At 34.6% G+C, this 21,798-nt stretch overlaps 1 protein-coding gene across 1 annotated transcript; it reads left to right on the forward strand.

Annotated features, from left to right (window-relative positions):
* Positions 1 to 8,697: 8,697 nt before the first annotated feature.
* LOC123546946 (vesicular integral-membrane protein VIP36-like) lies at positions 8,698 to 17,837 on the forward strand. The gene is made up of 8 exons (XM_053551249.1): positions 8,698 to 8,838; positions 9,448 to 9,562; positions 9,917 to 9,999; positions 10,612 to 10,773; positions 13,538 to 13,652; positions 15,181 to 15,233; positions 15,720 to 15,777; positions 16,589 to 17,837. The coding sequence occupies exons 1-8, from the start codon at positions 8,713 to 8,715 to the stop codon at positions 16,753 to 16,755; spliced, it is 879 nt and encodes a 292-aa protein (XP_053407224.1). The 5' UTR covers positions 8,698 to 8,712; the 3' UTR covers positions 16,756 to 17,837.
* The last annotated feature ends 3,961 nt before the right edge of the window (positions 17,838 to 21,798 follow it).

Below are 21,798 nucleotides of genomic sequence, written 5' to 3' on the forward strand. Positions count from 1 at the left end.
TTAATTTTGGTATCGGCTCCCGGCCCTGAATATACAGAGCGGGGATTATTCGCACGTGTTGTCCTTAAAAGCATTTTTATCGGTTTTGAAAGTTATCGATTTCTTATCGAAAAACCCCTGTCAGGACCGTTTTTTGCGGAATGGTTGCAAAGAGTCGTTTTATACAGGGATTAATAGGTAGGTGTAGTGGTAGGTGCTAAAAATTTAAAGCTGAGTCGACTATTATTCCCAATTTCCCCTTTCTATTTTACGGGTTTTTTTTGAAACCCTCGAGCTTTTATTCCCGAACCTACTCGAAACGAAATAACGAAACCCCCATGGTGAAAATCGAAAACACGATAGTGAAAACCGGGAAAATACGAGGGGGAAAAACGAAACGCGAAACCCCAATGATGAAAAAAACGTTATTTCGTTTTTCCCCGCGTTTTTTTTAAATTTTGGTTCCCATTTCCCATCGAAGTTTTGACTTTCAATTTTCTCATCGAAATTTCAATTCCGTTTTTCATCGGGTTTTGCTTTCACTATGTGCTTTGACTTCATCATCGTGCTTTGATTTTGACTTTGGGGAATCGAACCAAGATGTGAAAATCGAAATACGTGTTTAAAGTCGAAATACGATGAGAAAAAAATGAAGCCGATGTGAAAAAAAGAAACCACGATGGTGAAAAAGCGAAATGATATTTCGTTTTCATCTTTTGGTTTCGTGATTTGACTTTTACCCTGTAGTTCGTTTTTCGCATCGTGATTTTGATTTTAACCCCTTGTGGTTTGCTTTTTCTGTGTTTCGGTGATTTTGGCTTTCGAGGGGGTTGGGTTAGGAAATTTTAAAAATTTTCGATCGTGGTCCCTTTAAACGGAACACCGTAATTTTTAGGGATTGATAGGAAAAAAGAACAGTTTTAGAAATGCTGAAAATTGAAGGGGGCCCTACAAAAAGGTACCTTCTCCATTTTTGGTCAAAATGGAGTTAGGGATTTTGGCTAAAAAAGAACATTTCCCCCCTGTTAACCCCCCCGCAGCGTATTCTCTGTTTAAGGGTGGAAAAAATGGTATTTAGTATGCAAAAATTTGGGGCTAATCCCCAAGAGTTGACTTAAAGGGGTTCAGGGCTTTGGTGGCTGTTTGGTTAATAAAAAATGAAAAAAGCCCCAAAGTAAATAGATTATCAATAATTTTAAAAAAATCATAGGGATGTGAAATTATTTTTGCATTGATATATTAGGAAAAATAAATTTCCAAATTGGTTTAAAAAGACAGTGGTCCTAACTTTTGGACTTGACCTTTGTTGCATAATCCCTGGATTAGAGCCCCTTTTGCTAAAAAAAATCGACAAAAACAAGAAATTTTTTATAAAAATGTATAAAAAAAGTGCAAAATACACGAAAATTGAAATGATGTTTTTAAAAAGTATAAATGTACAGCTGCAATTATTTTGGGAAAAATTTATATTTCACCCAAATTTTACAAAAAAAACGTTTTCCAACATTTTACTAATGGGGGATAGGTACCCTTTTTTCAGGATTTAAAGGAAAAAATATTCTTGTGCAATATGGTAAGTTGTTTTTTAAAATGCTAACGTTGACAGGGGCGGGGAGGGGGTCCCGATCCCAATTGTCTGTGGTTTTTACTGTCAAAAGTATCCAATAGATTCTTGGGTAAACATGTAGCTATCTACACGGATGCAAAGAAATGTTACACGCAACAAATTTTTAATGTGCCATTTTATATTTGTAATTTTCCCCTCCTAAATGAAATTGTTTTTTGTTTTTACATACGCTCCCCTTTGACTAGAAATAGGGTGCTAGCTTTCGCGTTTCGAAAGCAGTACTGTGGAGGATTTTCTTCTCAAAGTATTTTTTGTTTCTTGTGGAGAAAAAATTTTTTTTTTGTTCCCCCAGGTGGAAAAAAGAGGGGACCTTAATTTGCCTTTTTTCTGTTTTCCCCGTCAGTTAAGTCCATCCCTAACAAAATGGCGCCAAAGCGATTGCTATAAACTGTGAAATAGAGATGTATTTCATAAAACCTGTTTCTAGATGTGGGGATATGGGGAAATAACGCCTTTTGGCCCCAAAAGCCCCAAGAGGGAAGATTTTTTGTTAAGCTGTAGTTCGTAGTCATCTGTCCCTTTTTTTTGTTTATTTAGTGCCCACGTTTCCACCCTTGAAAATGAAAAAAGATTCGTTTTACTCACAATTGAAGTGACATATCTATTTTTTTGTTGTGGGCATATTTATTATTCCATCGAGCATTTTAAAGAGGGGGGGTGTGTGTGGGGGGGGGGGGGAAGGTGGGGGGGGGGGAGGGATGTGTCTACTTGTTGACATTTTCTTTACTTTGTTGCTTGTAGATATTGTTGTTGTTTGGCAACAAAAAATTCCCAAAATTTAAATTTTGAAGGATCATGCAAAAATTAAAAAATAACAAGAGATTTTTATTGAAAAATTGAATATAGGCAGAAAACAAAATTGGGGAAAAAGTTATTATTTATTTTCTCAGGTTGTTTGTCTTTACGCCTTGTCTTTTGTCCCTCAGTCAAAATGGTGGATTCTTTTTGACTTAAAAAAGTACAGAGATATTTGTCATGAAAATAAAGATAAAAAAGACCCAACTTTTGTTTGTTTGTTACCGTCTGTTGTTCTTGCCAGTCACAAAAAGAAGGTTTCCCACATTTTATACCGAATATTTTGAATGTAAACAATAAAGAGTTATTTTTTTTGTAGAGGAACTGAAGGCTTTATTGATTGTTTAAAACCCTTGTATAGAAATTTAACTTAATAAACAGTAAAGTTTTCGTAATGGGGGGGGACGAACCCCTATACCCCCACATCATTTAAAAAACCCCACCCTGTAAGGGACGTGCGACTCGACTGATTGTTTTGTACGTAAAACCGTGTGCAAGGTTAGGGAAAAAAAACGACCCAACTGCTACTCAACGAAGAAGCCACTATTCTCGGAGGTAATAATCAGCATGATACATGCAAAAAAATTAAAAATTCCTGAAAAAATCAATAATTGTTAAATTTTCGGGCCGTCGAAATCATTAATACAGGCAGCGAAACATCATACTGCAGTAAAAGCATCAAAAAAAATAGGTGCGGTGAATCGTTTTCAAATTTTCCGAGGTGGGGGAGTCCCCGGACCCGAGGAAAAATTATTATAAATTTAAATGACACTTGAATTATGCCAAATATATATACGGTTTTTGTTTTTAAAAAATATGTACAATCTAATTAGGGACGCATTGGTCAAGGGGGTAAGACGTTTTTACGGGGGTGAAGCCCCATGGTTCGTTTTCCCGACTTAGAAACCCCCCCTGACGGGTTTCATTTTTAAATGCTTATAAAAATCTTTTTGTTTGGTACATCCTTTTAAAATAATAAAAATAAAATGAAGTCGAAAGACCTTTTTCAAAAAAATAAAATTTTTTTCATTATGAATACTTGGGGGTATTTTGCCCGAGATAGTAGGTAGCTATCGCGTAATAAAGTAAAAATAAGGAAATGGTGTGTTTTTTTTTTTTTTTTCAAAAAAAAATCCGCAATAAAAAAAATTTTGTGAAAATTTTTAGGAAAATTTGTGTTTAAAGCTGAAATGCCCGAGAGTTGGTAGCTTTCCGATAATATTTAACTTTCTGAAAAAAAATTATGCAATAATTTAAAATTTTTCCGAATTTTTATTGTTTTCTGAAAAATTTTAAGGCAAAAATTCGTTGCTGCTAGTAGCTATAATGAAAACCCATGTATCAATAGTTATGGGGCCGACTTTTAAATTGCAGTTGCATATTACGATGAGGTGGTTAGTTTAGGTTAAATTACAGGGGTTCAAAAGTGTTCCTGTTCAGTAGGGGCTTTTTAGATATAAGATGGCAGCCCCATCTGGGACTAAATGCAAAAAAAAAATTCGGATAATATGGTCAAAAATATTTCAGAAAAAAATTTCAAAAAGTTCGAAATATCAAGATTTTTTTTTTAGTTAATAAATGGCCTTGTGGGCCCTTTAAACAAAAAAATCCCAGATAAAAAATGTAAATTATGGCAATAAATTTGAGAAAATTTCGACTATTTAGATATCTTTCAGAAAACTTCGCTTTTCACGATAAAACTTTTAATTATCGATATAGTACTAGATATTGGGGCGAATTTTGCACTAGAATACAATTTAAAGCAGTGTGGGTTTTGTTGTGATGGAAATAACAGTTGTCCTTGTTCTTTTTATGCCAGCAAGAGTCCAAACTTGGGGGTCCCCAAACTTTTGAAATAAATATTCGAACCTTTAATAAAAATTTTAAAAGGGGAAGCTTTGTTAGTGATGTAAAAACGCCCTGAATTTTCTGACGTATGCCCAAATGATGTAGATGTATGTCAATTTGTAAGGGAAAAATTGGAAAATTAGGTTTTCTCTCCGTGATAACCGGAAATGGCTGTAACAGTCAAAATGGCTTGACCGGTTTTTTTTATTGGAACTTTTTTTTTTTTGTCAATTACATGTTTTACACATGGGGATGGGTAAAAGATACTTAAAAAAAGGGGCATATATTGTCAAAAATTACCAGGTAAAAAAAAGTTTCTATGCAGTGTTTCTTATGCGTCCCCAAATAAAGCTCCACCCATCATTGTAAACTCAGTGGGTGGGGTATTTTTTAGAAGGAAGTATTAGAAAACCAAATAAATTTTTTAATGAGTGTACTGAAAAATTGGAAGTGGTCTTCAAATGTTGTAGAAAAAAATGTCAAAAAATTTGTTTTATCCCAAGCAATCTTTTCCCACTGTCAACCACTTATTCGCTGTCTAAAAAAAAAAATTTTCATGAAAGTTAATTTATCGTTGCAAATTTTTTAATTATTTACGCGTTAGAATTCTCTCTCAGTTTTTTTACATGGAAATTTTTTAAAAAATTCCTTTATGTGCAGTCCCTTTTTGTCACTGATTTTTTGAAAAAAAAAAGATGAGTTATTGTCATCCTTTAGCGGTTGTCGGGTCGGGTCGGCGTTGCCTGGTTAAGTTTTAGTTTAGGTAGCTTTTCCCTAAATTTCAAAGCTTTGCTTTGAAAATTGGAAGTTGTTCACCTCTAAGTGCCTGTTAGCAAGAAAAAATAACTCCATCTTGCTTTTTTGCAAGATTTTTGGCCCTTTTGTATTAGAAAATATCAGATTTCTTGGTTAAGTTTTATGTTTAGGTCAACTTTTCTCCTAAAACTATCAAAGCTATTGCTTTGAAACTTGGAATACTTGTTCACCTTTCATAAGCAGACTGTACATCAAGAAACAAAACTCCATCTTGCTTTTTGCAAGAATTATTGCCCCTTTTGGACTTAGAAAATCAGTTTTCTTGGTTAAGTTTTATGTTTAGGTCAGTTTTTAAATCCAAAACTATCAAAGCTATTGCTTTAAAACTTGCAACACTTGTTCACCATCAAAAGCTGCCCCTGTCCCGCAGAAACAAAAATCCATCCTGCTTTTTGCAAGATTTATGGCCCCTTTTGGACTTAGAAAATATCAGATTTCTTGGTTAGTTTTATGTTTAGGTCAACTTTTTCTCTTAAACTATCAAAGCTATTGCTTTGAAACTTGCAACACTTGTTCACCATCATAAGCAGACCCTGTACAGCAAGCAACATAACCCCATCCTGTTTTTTGCAATAATTATTTCCCCTTTTGGACTTAGAAAATCATTTTCTTGGTTGAGTATTATGTTTAAGGCAACTTTTCTCATAAACTATCAAAGCTATTGTTTTTAAACTTGAAACAGTTTTTCACAATCATAAGTGGACACTGTACATCAAGAAACATAACTCTATCTGCTTTTTGCAAGAATGATGGCCTTTTTAGACTTAGAAAATCATGGGTAGGACAATATTTCTATTATAACAAAAAAATCAGATGAGCGTCAGCACCCGCAAGGCGGTGCTCTTGTTTTTGGAGGTTATAACCGCCGGTTATAACAGGCTGGGCACATCTGCCAATCAGGGTAAATTACCTCGTTCGGGGTAAAATCAGGGTTCTCACTAGCAGTTTCATGTTGCAGCCCAGGGACTCCCAAAGCTGAAAAGTTGCAGTCCCAACTACTGACTAGACTGACGGACAGACTTAAACGTTTTGTCAAAACACAGGCCTCTATTGTACTGTCAAATTAAATGTAGACCGACAGACATTTTGTAATCACTATTCTTTACCCAAATATTGTTAAGGTGAGATAAAAAGGTAAGGTAAAATAGGTAAAATGTAGTCAAAAATTCATTAGGACAAAATCAACCCTGGACAACTCGGGCATTCATATAAATCAAGCCAGATTATCACTTTTTCTAAAAAGTTCTTAAAAACTGCCTGGTAATTAGTACGTGAGAAAACAATTGGAGTTACTTCAAACACTACGTAATCCGTCATTATCAGTTAAAAAATAGTCACCTATGCAATCACGCCGACAATTAGGGGTGTAACGATACATCGAACTATCGATGCATTGCAATACTAATTGTCCCGATAGCATGCATCGATAGAAAAGTCACGATCCAATATTTAACAATCGCCGATAGTTCCTTCAACAATCGATAGTTTTGAAATTTTAGTAAATACAGAAATAATTTATAATTTATAAACCAAGAAACAGAGCCAGCTTTCATTTGCGCCTCGGAAAATGTTTACGTCTCCACAGGGGTCTAGCTAGGTCCAAATTTTTGGGAGAAGTCACTTCTCCCTCAAGCTGATTTAGGGAGAAGTGGGGGGGACTTTAGGGAAGTGGAAGACTTTTTCGACCGCAATATGGTTGAGTGATTCGAAAGGTGGCTGAAAAATTTTCTTGTTTCTTGATAAAAAAACTTTGATGTGATCATTCATTTTCTTAGTTAGATCATTTCCCATACAGTGGTACCTTTCATTACAAAATTCTGAAAAAAAGTAGTTTTCAAAAATTCAAGCCGATGCTGTAAATGTAACCTGCCGAATTTTGGTTATATCTTATATGAAGTGTTTATTATTAACACCGAGCAAAGAAGTAGAAGTGTATTTATTTTTATAGCTCTTTGCCCCGAGTTATGCACCGAGGAAAGTCAGTATTCACCGAATTTAAACTGAAAGTAAAATGTATAAACTAGAAATACATAAATTCAAATAAATTCATCAATGGAAGTCAATTTAACATAGTTTAATACAATTACATGTCGTTCTTTTATCATAGATAACAAATATTTGTGTACATATTCCAATTAAATCGAATGGTTTAAATCAGCAGATTCTTTAATAAAACATTGTGTTGTTTGTTTTTTTTGCACTCGAACATGTTGACAATTAATGCGAAGTGTCAAAGACATAAAGCGGCACTGATTGGCTTAACACAATAGACTCTGGTGTATGGATAATTTGATTCGCTTCACACTTCCGGGAAAATCTGGCAAGTACCTGAGGTGGGCGGAGCTTAATTATGCTACCGGCGTGTTTTTGTGTATTCGACACTCATTTATGACACCGTGCAAATTTTGTCAACAGCCCGGGGTAGCAGTAATTAGCGAGTGCGGAAATCAAAGAAAATCGGGCGACTTGCATTTCGCTTTGTGGTTAGATTTGAGCGAAGTTTAAAGTTCTAGAGCGCCTATTTCGCTCAAGTCGCCCACTCGCGAGAGCCCTGCTCCATTACAGTAATTACCCTCACGGAATTTAACTACCATAAAGGACTGATAAGTCTGGGAGATAATTAATAAATTTAGTTTCTTAGAAACTGTGATTAAATATATTTAAATAACCTGTTAATCTTAAATGAGAAAATGTACTATGGACATTGAGAAAGAAGGCTACTTGTATTATACAGCAAACTGTTCGGTAGGGCCTTTCATTTAGTGCTGGTACACCTTAATCCGATCCGTTATTTTCGTCTTTTTCGATGCTTTGGGTTTTTAAACATTTTTGACATTCGCAACAAAATGGCCGATTCGTTTGAGTATACCTTGCATAGGTTTATTGTTTTACTTATTGTTCCAAAGCCAAGGAAGGCAAGAAAAATTTAATTTAGATTATTTTGTCCATTTCATTTATACAAACTTCAATGTGTGTTACAGCAATTTTAAACAATGCCCCTCTTACACTGGAAAAAATTTCCCGTTGATAGCTTTACTGTATAAAAAATGATGGCCCATAACTATTGCAATAGTATCGCAATAGTAACCTGCAATAGAATAGTATCGTAATAAATTTTTAAGCAATATCAATAGTATTGCAATAGTCAAAATTGGCCTCAATAGTCACCCCTACCGACAATCATGTGTATTCGAGTTGATCATACATATGCCGCCTGTCTCGTGGTGTAGTGGAAACGGGGAACGCTGATTGGCTATACGCGGCTATTGGTGACAAGCGAGTAACTCCGCCTATATATTTTGCTCTAGAGTTAAACCTTGTGTATTCGCAGGTTATGTAATCAATTAATTTTCATTGCGTCTCACTGCAGAAACGTGCATCCGGGGACTCCCAAGCTGCAATAAACACACGTATACCGGGTCCGGACCAATTATGCGTACAGGGACGGTGATTTCGGCGTTTCCGAGAACCCTGTTATACATAGAAACTTTCTCTGCATCAAGACTGATCTTAAACATGCAGACAGAGATGATTCTCACTTTAATTTGATAAACCAATGAATTCGTGAGTATGAGGTTGATCATCACTAAATCATGATCTAATACCAAATAAGTTTAAACTACATGTTTTAAATCAAAACATTGTTTATGTTTTCAGGTGCAGGAATGAACATCCCCCTGTGGGATTTTGTTGGAACGACCATGGTAACTAGTAATTATATACGTCTTACACCAGACAGGCAGAGCTCACAGGGCGCAATATGGAACAGTGTGGTATAGCTATTTATATTTCAACATTGAAGTTTTAACGATAAATAATAATTATTAATATCTTGCAAGCCATAGAAGTTGGAAGATGCAGTATACTTGTACATGTATTAGTTTTAATTATATTCATGCAGAATTGTATTTCAGTCTGACGAAAAACTGGACATGGCTTGAGACTTTATTTTTGTATTTAATTATACAACACTTTATTTTTGTATTTAATTATACTCATCCCAAACATCTAGAAAATTTGCCTTATAAGTTTCCACAGTATTCGCATTTGCAAACTTTCTATTTACAACAGTCCATATATCTGGAAGGAATGTTTGCATTTTGAGGTATTAGAGAGATATGACATGCAAGTACATTCTAAATTTGCTGTGTTCAGAGGACAGTGACTTTTAGGAACATTGAAGACTGAGCCAACAGATGTTGTAGGCTTTCTAATTAAAAAGTTTTATCATCATTTAGGTTGCTATATTTTCGCTTTTCCTTACCAGTTTTTTTTTAGATTTTGTGTCTTTACCAGACTAGAGCTAATACACTAAAAATATACGAAAAATGGCTGTTTGTTCATTGTAGACAAGTTAATTGTCATTCTTTTCTTTTTTCCAGCCTTGCAGAGTAAGGAACTGGGAGTTACATGTACATTTTAAAGTCCATGGTCAGGGAAAGAGTTTATTTGGTGATGGCTTTGCAATTTGGTATGCAAGAGATAGAAACCAGTTAGGTTAGTTTAAAATTAATGTGTGCTTTTGTATTTAAATTAATTTGTATTCACCACCAGTTAATTGTATGTACCACACTTTAGACATTTTTAGGTTTTGTAGAATAGTGTATTACTGTAAGCATTCAGTAGAACAACGCTTGACTTAGAGTTAATATAAAACAGTTTGCTTGTGAGTTGCTAAGTACAGTTTTGACTTAGAAACAAGATGGTAAGACTGACTGTACAGTGCATATACATTGCATATTACATTATACAACCAGACTAATTTATAGGTTTTTTTTCTCTTTTAAATGAGAAGAGTTTTAGTGAAGCTAAATAAACATAATTGTAATTACATGATGATTATATTGTCAGGTCCTGTTTTTGGAAGTAAAGACTATTTTGTTGGATTGGCAGTTATAGCAGATACCTACAGCAATCACAATGGGCCACATAATGTAAGTATTAAAACGTTAGCTAGCTGTGTTATTTTCAGCACTGGGGGAATGGTAACAGGGAATGTTAGGAGTGAAAACAAAAGTTGTGTTTTAATTACAAGAATAGGGGAAAATGGTGTGGAAATGAAAATATGAATATACTTTCTATCAGACAAATGTTTAGTTCCAGAAGAAAACGACATAAAAGCGCATTGTGTTCTGTTTTAAATGGTATTGTTTAAATATGTACTAACAGTTCTGTTTTTAAAATGTAAAAAAGAAATGTTTTTTTATTATGATTTTTAGGGGAATTCTGTTCAAAATTGGGGGAAGGGGTCCATACTTTTGGAGAAGGGAATGGGGCTGAATTTTGGCCCCAGAAATGGTCCAAAAAATATTGGCTAGTAACTCAATATTTCACCATCTCGTAGTTTTCCACTAAAGATAGTTTTAGATGCTTTAATCTGTACATAAGTATTTCATTTGATCGTGTATGCCTGATGGTCATTTGCTTCAACAGAAATTGATTTGACTTGGTCGCAGTTGAAGTTTGGTCACAACTGATGTTCAAACAGGATAGAATAAAATTGTTCTGCAGTTGTATTTATAACTCAAGATTTAATCTTCTTTCAGCACCAGCATCCGTATATCTCTGCCATGGTAAATAATGGTACCCTGCACTATGACCATGATCTGGATGGTACCCATACAGAACTTGCTGGGTGTACATCATTGTTTAGAAATGCTGATCAAGATACATACTTAGCTATTAGATATGAAGGAAATACTTTAAAGGTATGAGTAATTAGTATCACTTAGTCAGATAGTACCACTAAAAATTTACTTCATATAATTGACTCCAGCACTTCGTTTTGAAAAGATAGCAGAATGTTAAACTCTTGGCCACAGACTGCAGCATCTGAAACTGTAAGTGACTAAGAACAGTCTACAAAAAAATTACATTTGAACATTATTTAAAGACTAACAATGGGGTATGTATAAAATTTTCTTTATATAGAAGATACTGTATTTAAGCTCGCATGAGAACTAAGTGCTCATGGTGAGCTTTTATGATTATTGAATGTCTTTTGTCTGTCAGTCATCAAAAATTTCTTTAAAGAAGCTTTCATTCCAAAGCAAGCTGGTTCCAACCAAACTTCACAGAAATGCTTCTTGGATGACACCCTTTCAAATTCCTTTAAGAATAGATCATCCATTAGAATTCTGGTTTCCATGTCAACCAAAGGGGGAAAAAAAACTTTGAAAATCATCTTCTCAGAAATTGCTGACCTAGTTTTTAGCTCAGCTGAGCCAAAGGCTCATGGTGAGCTTTTGTGACCACTCAATGTCCGTCTTCAGTCATCTGTCAAAAATAAAAATCTTCTTGTCTGAAAGTTTAAGCCTTTGATATTTGGTATGTAGCATTCCCTAGTGAACCAAATAGGACCGTTTTATCTAGCATCAATACCCCTGACTAGAATGACTAATTAATAATGCAGATGTAACCTGTGACCATTCCTCATCTTCAGACATCACCTGACCTCAGTTTGACCTTGACCTTGAACTTGACCTCGTTTTGGACTTAGGTTGCTTTGTATCGACAAGGATGCCATCAGGGGCATCAAGCGTTTATTGAACGCAGCTTCTTGTTTAAGACAGAGCCTTGACATTTAGATGACATGTACAGTTTTACATACCGATCTTAAAACACTTTAGCATCAGTTACATGTGGTTCATATTACTCAGGTGGGCGATTCAGGATCATCATGACCCTCTTGTATTTTTAAATAATCATTCTGTTTCGTTAAAAATACTGGTGCCGTGGGGCAGGCCTAGATTTCACAATATAGCTATTTGGAAAAGCTTGAAAATCTCTTCTGAAACTGCTGGCCTTATTTCAAAATAACTTGACAGCAGTGTTCTATGGGTGACCCTCTATCAGCCTCCTTCAAATTATTCTTTTTTTATGCCCCCGAAGGGAGGCATATAGTTTTTGAACTGTCGGTCTGTCCGCAATTTTCGGGTCCGGTCCATATTTTTGTCATCGATGGATGGATTTTTAAATAACTTGGCATAAATGTGTACCACAGTAAGACGACGTGTCGCATGCAAGACCCAGGTCCATAGCTCAGAGGTCAAGGTCACACTTGGACGTTAAAGGATAGTGCATTGATTGGCGTGTCCGGTCCATATCTTTGACATCGATGGATGGATTTTCAAATAACTTGGCATGAATGTGTACCACAGTAAGACGACGTGTCACACGCAAGCTCAAAGGTCAAGGTCACACTTAGACGTTAAAGGTCATTTTTCATGATAGTGCATTGATGGGCATGTCCGGTCCATATCTTTGTCATTCATGCATGGATTTTAAAATAACTATGCATGAATGTGTGACACAGTAAGATGACATGTCGCACGCAAGACCCAGCTCCGTAGGTCAAAGGTCCTAAACTCTTACATCGGCCATAACTATTCATTCAAAGTGCCATCGGGGGCATGTGTCATCCTATGGAGACAGCTCTTGTCTTAAAAAAAATAAACATGGCCACCAAGGGGTGTGGCTAGTTCTCCCTGTATGACTTTTACATCTCTGAAACCACTGGTCCGATTTCAAAATAAATTGACAGAAATGTTCCTTGGGATGACTGTCTACCTAGTTACTTTAAATCAATCTGTTTCATTAAAAAGCATTGAATCAATGTGACAGGACTAGTTTTCTCCATACTACTTTATTGAAAACTTAGAAAAATTGTTTCCTCTGAAACTCCTGGTCTGATTTCAAAATGATTTTACAGCAATATGCTATGGGTGACCTTCTACCAAGTTCCTTCAAACTAATCTGTTTCTTTTGAAAAACATAGCTGCCTTTGGACAGGGATAGTTTTCTGTATAAGGTTATATGCCTTGGAAAGCTGACAAAAAATTTTGTTCCCAAAAAATATTTGGGTGGGGGAGGAGGATTATGTAAGTCCTTCAGTAACTGAGTTCCAGTTTGTACCGTGCATAACCCAAAAATTATTTGATCTAGATGCATCAGTTTACATCATAGGATTGTTATTCAGCATGTGGGCAGTGAGGTTTAATTTTTGTTTTCACTTAGTAAGACTGGGACATGGCCCTCGACTTTGTCAGAAATATGCATAAAGGACCTAAGTTTTTGTTTCACATACATGTATCAAAATGTATTTGACCTAGAGTTATGAAACCTTATACAAATGTTATTCAGCGTTTGAAGTTGTTCACTTAAGTAAGACTAGAGTTATGGCCCTTGACTAAGGCACTGGAACCTCCAGTCCGCACCCCGATCTCCCCCGGGTCCCCCTTAAAGATAATATGAAAATTCACTTGGTTTTGCATTGTCAACAAGTAGCTTATGACCATACAGTGACAGTATAAGATGGGGCACATGTGTTCTATGGACACACATAGATCTGACTTTGCACCATTTTTCTATGAACTTTATTTGTGATGGACATTTGTATACTGAAGTTGCTTGCAAATTACAGCTGTATAATTTGAACAAAATTTGTATAAAAATGTATGTTTGAATGTACAGGTATCTATGGATGTTGATGGGAAAGACGGATGGACAGAATGTTTTAAAGTGGAAGGTGTAAGATTACCTGTCGGCTATTATTTTGGTGCTTCAGCTGCCACTGGTGAATTAGCAGGTGAATTAATTTCCTTTTTGCAAGATAAAGACCATGAATGAAATTTTCAACATTATAAAACCAAAAGGGAGGGAGTGTAGTGACTGACCCCTGTTTCTTAATGTTGACAATGTTGCTGCATAGTTTTAAGTCCAGCTGTAGATAGTCCCAATAATGTGGCTCTTGATTGTGAGTTATGTACATACTGAAGACTCTTAGGAAAAATACCACGGTAGTCAACAATTTAAAAAATGTCAAATGTGTATGATTATAAATACTAACACGATCCGCAGCAATTGCTGTATAAACATAATAGCGAAATCGCCTATACATGAATCTACGATAAAATATGGTTGGCTGTTACATTTTCACCCCCTCCCCACCCCATGATTGTAACATAAGAGAATAAGAGATTCTACTTCAGTTCCATTACATACGAATTATTTCAGGGCCAAACGGTTGAAAACAGCATTTCAAAAACATAAATATAATAAAAAGTCGTACTGACTTATGTTTAGGTCCGTAAACACGTTCTGATCTCTGCGAGCGAATTCAATTAGCTTAATTATGATTCAGCGGTGACGTCATAAATGTATGACATAAAGTATGACATCATAATGATGTGACATCATATAAAAGTTAAGCTCGTCTCTCGTATCACAGGGTCAACTCACCTGATTTGATGATTCTGTTTATAATTAGTTTGCGAGCTGTTAGATTACTAATTTATGAATACATGTACTTCTCAAAATTCTGATAAAAAGAAACAAATGTCTTTACGATCCATTGGCTATGCAACACTTTCTAACCATAGGGGATAAATTGTAACAGCATATGACCCGAATGATGTATTACACTGAAAATGTAGTACTGTAAAATGCGAATTATTTGCATTGTTAGAATCGAAATAATAAATATGTTACAATAATTTTATCAATTAATAAAACATGGGCAGTCGTTTGGATGTGAATAATTAAATCACGAGTGCATAGCACTCGTGATTTAATTATTACGCATCCAAACCCCTGCCCATATTTTATTAACTGATAAAATATAGGAACAGATTTATTATTTCGTAATTAATTTCTTTTAGACAGTGTAAGCACCTCATACGGTAATACTGATTATATTATTTTGCTTCGAATGGACTGACCCTAGATATAGCATATCAACCTGTACATTTGTAAATGTTACAGACCCCACATTTTATATTTATACTCCCGATAAAGTAGTTGGGGCCCATTTTATAGCAAATCCTGTGGTCAGTCATTTGATGTAAAAAAAAAAAATGTGAAGCAAACTAGTTCAACATTTTTAAAAAGATTCCACTGAAACTTTATACATATAATCAACATGAAAAGTAAATACATGTACCGGTATGTGTGACATACTTTTTCAGGATGGACAAAGGTAGGGGCATGGAACATTAAAAAAAAGACATTTTTCGTTAAATTTGATTTGTACGAGGGTGGAATATTAAGTGGTTTACCTACCTTACAGAATTTTTATAGTTCTGTGTTTTCATTTCTTGTTAATTTCTTTTTTTCAGATAATCATGATATTATTTCAATGAAACTTTATGAGTTAGATTTACCAGAAGATGTAAGTGTTTTTCTTTTCCATATCTTTGTGCAAAATAATAGTAACCCAACTGAAAACAAAATATTAAATTGTTTGCACATATCGGAGTTCCTTATGTAAGAAATCGAGTTAGATATTTATTTCAATGACCTAGTTGTTCACCTTGCCTGAAACATGACCCTGCCTGGACACCTGCGATGTTGCTTTAATATTGAAAGCTTAAAGGTCTTGTATAAAGGAACACAATATATTGAATGAAATGCTACAAAGTTGTTATATTAAACAACAAAAAATCAAGTCAGTACTTATATACTCAGTATGATCATTTGAATATTTTGGCATTAAGTTTTTGAATTTTGCCAAAACCGGCTTGTTGACCAGTATTGAATTTGATTTGTAGATTTCAAATTTAAGATGAAATAAATGGCTTTGTTACTTGTTTGTTTGGATAAAATGAAATCATAATCCATAGAAATTAATGATTTGACATCTATTATTTTACAACAGCAAGGAAAGGAAGAATACAGGGGCTTACCAGAAGCTGATTTTTTTGCAGCTCCCAGAGGTAATTATTTCAGTTCAGTTGAATGGTATTTCTAACCACATGATTTCCATATTAAACTTTATCAGTTTAGCTAGTCCATTACAAACATTTTAAGGTTATTGAGACACATTTAAATCCTGTTTTGGAGTGTGTATTGAATTACAGAGCAGTTTTGGTTAACTTGCATGTCATAACCAGCAACTTTGGTCGAGCAAAGTTTTAAGTAGGGGCCTCTGTGGTCGAGTGCTTGCCGGACATTGCCTGTTCTCACTGTGGTCATAAAAATGTGAGGCAGATACAGATATGTCATTAGATTTGTATTGAGAAATATGAACATGGTCTGTAGCTGAAATATTGCAGGTGGCAAATTCAGGAGTGCAGTATACAAGAAGGATTAGTCATTCTTAATTTGGCAATATGTGAATCTTTTCCAGTGAATTATGCAAGTCGCTGATAAAAGTACTATGATAAACAAGTTTTTGAGCTATTTCATTAATCAGTTGTTGACAGAATTTTCGAATATTCGTTCGGAAGATTGACTGACAATTTCAAATACCAAAAATGCTATTCATTGCCATCCCTACTAATAACATACACATGTACATTAATAAATGATGCACATATTTTTCTTTGCAGACTGACTATAATTGAAAATAATCGACTCTTTATGTATACAATTCAATTGATATAACACAGCTGATGTAAAATTAAAACTTTCCAATAGAATGTAGTCTAATATTTAATATTTCATTGTTATTGAACAGAGTTAGAAAATGAATTTTTAATAAATTTTGTTACTGTCAGTATATAGGTGTTATTACTGTTATTACAGATCATGTAGATGATCCAAAAGGAGGCTTTACATCCAGTGGTAGCTGGTCAGGATGGAAAATATTCTTTGTTATTGTACTCATTCTCATCGGGCTAATAGTCTGTGGTGCAGTTGCATTTGTGATTTTCAACAAAGACGATCCGACGAAACGAAAAAGATTTTATTGACCTAACAGCATAATTGCTACATGTTCAGACATTGTCATTTAAAATCTAGTTGATTTTTCAAAGGATTTTCAAACAAGGATTATATGCAGTATACATTTATTGTGCACTTCTCCACATGCATAATGCTCAGTGGTAAAAAAGAAGGATCAGGGCGTTTCAAAATCTGGTCGTTAGTGCTTACTCCTTCTCCTTATGGACGTGGAATCAATCTTGATGAACAACTTTAGCTTCAGATAGCTCAAATTAAGGCAGTAAGACTGGAATAGGTGAATATGACAATGATTGAAGAAAACATGCACATCAGTTGTAAGTTGGCCAGTGTAAGGTGTCTAGGATTGATGGTGAAGCTATTGTTGCTGATCATATTTAAAAAAAAAAAACCCTGAATTGATTTGTCACCTTGTTGCAAGCAGTGTATAGTTGTATTAGCATAAAGAAAAAATTAAACACTTCATGCGCCAAGGTGGCCAGTGGTGCTAATCAAAAGTTTTATTTGTAGTCAATATAAAATGGGATTTAAGGGGGACCAAACTACTTGAGAGTTGACTAACAATATGTTAAAGTGATGTAAGCAGTATGCTTAGATTCCATTCTTTATCCTGTTTAACCAAGACATAGTAAGTAAAAGAACTATATGACTTTTACTGAACAAGTGACATTTATATATTAAAGGTCATCTGCAAAAGTTATGATACATGCACTTGAATATTTTTCTGTAGTGTATTTTGATGGTTTGTTAGAAAACTGAAGTTTGTTAGCAAACAGAACTTCAGTTTTCACAAATTTTGGATTTGCATAATCAGAAGTTTTAAAAGTTGAAGAGAAAAAAAATGAATCCTGTTTTTTCCTTTCCATTCACAAAATAGTTGAAACACCACTGCCTTGATGAATGTTTTTGTTTTATTTATGTAATATATGCAATTTTGAATCAAGTGTAACTCAAACTCTGTTTTATGGTGGAGTTAAGTTGGACTGAAGGTTGCGGAACTTTACTGATATTCAGCATTTTCCTTGAGATAAGTTTAAGTTCTCAGTAAATATTTTTGGCATTTTTCGGTTGTTATTAAAACCATTATCATGCTGGACATGTTTGAGTCTGCCTTTGCGACCAGTGTAGATCATGATCAGCCCGCACATCCATGCAGTCTGATCATGATCTGTTCTGTTCGCCTGTTAGTATGTTTTTGGTAAGCACCCCTTTTAAAAGTTAATGGTACTGTCCAAATTGAAAGAAAGACAAATCCATTATAGAAATTTAGCAGGGTAAGGGTTAAAAAAAACATTTCTATTGTGCCCAAAGAATGCCAAAATCCTGTACAGAGAATACAGCATCACAAGGAAATTGTTGATTTGAGCCGCGCCATGAGAAAATCAACATAGTGGCTTTGCGACCAGCATGGATCCAGACCAGCCTGCGCATCCGCGCAGTCTGGTCAGGATCCATGCTGTTCGCTTTCAAAGCCTATAGTAATTAGAGAAACTGTAGCGAACAGCATAGAGACTGCTCGGATGCGCAGGCTGGTCTGGATCCATGCTGGTCGCAAAGCCATTATGTTGGTTTTCTCATGGCACGGCTCATTTGTTATTACAGCTTCACTACTGTAAGGTTTGTGTTTCTTGGTTCCAGAAAGTGGAGAAGTTGAAACTGTCCTGTCACCATGTAAAAGATGGATACAGCGCCTTAGATTTAATGTAATGTTACTATATGTAATTCAGCAAGTATTTTTTTATAGAGAAATGAGTTTACCATGTAAAGGTTAAACCAATTTCATCTTTTCTTATTTTTAATAGTGGTATTCCAAGTATCTGTTTGAATTCCAGAATTTTGAGCAGTGTCAAACATATAGGTATAGATAAAGTCGCAAAAATTTCGGAGAACAAAAAAAAGTATTTAAATATAATGTTCATGTGTCATTGCAGTAGAGAATATAATGTGTTTGTGTATTTAGGTAGACACTGAATGAGATGCTCATTAAAATCTCACCTCTTCTGTTAAAGACATCTGTCTTATATATGCTTGATGCTGCTCATTTCTTCATTTATATGTGCTTCATTGGGCTCCTAGAGTCTGACATTTTCTACAGTCATTTCAACTTCATCATAGATGTATCTTTTATTTTTGCTCAATATACATGTAAATCAAGAGTGTGCCTGTTGACATGCAAAGTACATTGAGAAAGCAGACATTACAGACTCTGTGTGTGTGTGTGTGTGTGCGTGCGTGCGTGCGCACGCACATACCAGTAAGTGTAAAAGCATTAAATATTTGCAGCATGACATTTCATACTTCTTGCCAGAACTGCATGTCAGGGGTTAGATGGAAAACTAACTCAAATAAAGGAGTTATGACCGTTTTCTGCTTCAACAACTATGGTTTTTTGTTGCATTTTAATGAGTGGTTGATATATTATTTACTTTTTTACTCGTAAGTGTAGTTCTGGGCAAATTTACATGTCGTTGCATAACAAGAAATCTGCTCCAGTGTTTGGAAAATGTTCTGGAGCTGCATTTGTTATCAGAATTAACAATTTCACATTTTAACAGAACACTTGAAAAAAAGACAAAATACTCAATGGATTAACAACTTGTTACAAGCTATAATTTAGCCAAATAATATTCAGAGATACAAGTCTGTTCCCATCAGCAATATCAACTTTGTCTTGAAGTAACACACCACAAGTATGTCCCGTTAATAAGTATTAATTCACAATTGTTGGTTGGGTTTCTAGCATTTTCTGTAAGTTGCAAAAGCATTTTGTTTAATTCACCAAATAACTTGACAATATTGAGGTGTTTTCAGATCTAAAATGAAAAATTAGCCATCTACTGTTCAAACTTATTTGATAAAGAAAACAAGACTTGCATATTGATCCTAAAAGATTTTTTTCATGTATTATTGTGTTTATATGTTTTGTTTTATGTACGTACATGTAGTTAGAACCATTAAGTTATATTATAATTGTTACATTTACTGGGTAGCTGGTATTTACAGCATCTTGTTGTTGTTTATCATTTTGGATTATCTTTTGTTAATAGTTAAGAACTCTCCATTGCAATAATATTGTTTTGTCTTGTCAGTGTGTATTTGGCATAAAGGGGTGTTCAAATCATTCTTTTTTTGTAAGAATGTTTAGTGGTAAATTTTATGAATTCTAACATTACGCATCAGAATAATTGTTGTCCCATGTGTGCGGGCTATTAGAGCGGTAGTATGCTAGGGTCCCCTGTTTGTTTAATATGTGGTATTTGGTTTAAGAGATAGTTTACCAGAATCCAGTAAATTTTGTATATATCACTTGCTGTGTGGGTAAAATGATGTATTCGGATAAGTTGCATTGATTAAGTGCTGTATAGGTAAAGTGATAGTTTATTAGAATCCAGTTTGTATTTATCATGTGCTGTGTGGGTAAAATGATGTATTAGGATAAGTTGCATTGATTAAGTGCTGTATAGGTAAAGTGATAGTTTATTAGAATCCAGTTTGTATTTATCATGTGCTGTGTGGGTAAAATGATGTATTAGGATAAGTTGCATTGATTAAGTGCTGTATAGGTAAAGTGATAGTTTATTAGAATCCAGTTTGTATTTATCATGTGCTGTGTGGGGTAAAGCAATAGTGTACTAGATTCATTTGATATTAACCATATACTTGAAGGATGGTGAATGTGTTCCGCAAAGTAATTTTGATTAATTGTAAAATACAACAGTCATGGTGTAATTTTGGTTGGATTCGGTTACAAATTCAAAGAAGCTCCTGGTGTAATGTTTGAAAGTTGTGACTTTGGTATATATGGTATAAGCAACAAGCGTATATATACACATACACCATTATTTTTGTAAGTGTAAAGCTCATTGTGAACGTCTGAAAAAAAAATCAACAAACTAGAAAGAAGCCATTGAATTTAGTGTTTTTTTAATCTAAACATTGTAAGAAATAGAAGTATTGATTTGAAATTATGTTATTTTGTAAGATATTTTCTATGTTACAGTAATAATAGAGCTAAGATTCTGAACATTAAAATATACTGATTTTCCGAAGTACATAATTTGTATTGATGTCACTTTTGTGTCGTAGATATTTGTATACATTCATTTCCATCGTCGTAAAGATATTTCTTTACAGCTAGTAGTAAATATTTCGGACAGCATCCATAAAAATGGATATTCATATAAAGCAAGATGAATTCATGGGATCGATTCCTTTCTGTGTAAGTTATGTCAAGCAGGAAATTGTTACACATTGTACATTTACTAAGCTTGCCATTACAGGTGTTGTTAAAATGGTGTAATTGTTCATAACGTAATAGCATGTAAATTCTGTTCTTGTATGTCATACTGTTTTACTATGGAACATATTGCAATGTAATATTTATATTCTAATCTAGTGTCAGACCTTGAAATTGAGACACATAGAAGCATAAATACAGAAAATGATTTGTTCAATATTTAATGTTACAGAAGGATGGCAAGCGACTTGTTTGAGATTTCTTGCAGTTTATAGTGCCAAACTTCATCAGAATTTTAAAAGCATGGTTAATTTTTACTGGAAACATGATATGCACTGGGCAAGAATGAATCTCCGCAAAGAGCTGTTTAGTTACTCTCCATCGGTGTCAGTGTAATTAAAGCTCCAAGACCCTTGCCCTTTATGGTCACAAGATCACCTAACATGGCAGGTTTTATAAGCCATGTTGCCAACTTTATGCCCCTTTCTAACCAAGAAGCTTTCTTGAAAGTTACGCATATAAATTGGTTTCTCGGGTACTATTGTGCTTCGTTTCATTTTTCAGAACTGTTGGGCATGATAAAATTACCATCGTCAGGCAGGTTCCATGTTTCCGACTAAAGTTTACAGTATTATGCCCATTTCGTCGAGTTAAATGCACCGTCGTACTACATTAATAATAATCTGACTATGGCCATTAAAATATTTTTTGTTAAAATCATTGTCTAGGTTTAGTAACAATATGTATCTGATCTAACAGCACACCATGAAAAGTACAGGACATTTTGTTTTTATGCTGAGAAACTGCCTTAGTTTCA

Source organism: Mercenaria mercenaria, chromosome 9, assembly GCF_021730395.1.
Source record: "Mercenaria mercenaria strain notata chromosome 9, MADL_Memer_1, whole genome shotgun sequence".
Taxonomy (NCBI): Eukaryota; Metazoa; Mollusca; class Bivalvia; order Venerida; family Veneridae; genus Mercenaria; species Mercenaria mercenaria.

Excerpts from the sequence above, each read along its gene's own strand:
- LOC123546946 (XM_053551249.1), top strand. The coding sequence starts at position 8,713 with ATGTTTTCAGGTGCAGGAATGAACATCCCCCTGTGGGATTTTGTTGGA. Across the intron at positions 8,839-9,447 it reads GCGCAATATGGAACAGTGTG|CCTTGCAGAGTAAGGAACTG; the intron begins GTATAGCTATTT and ends TCTTTTTTCCAG. Across the intron at positions 13,653-15,180 it reads TGCCACTGGTGAATTAGCAG|ATAATCATGATATTATTTCA; the intron begins GTGAATTAATTT and ends TCTTTTTTTCAG.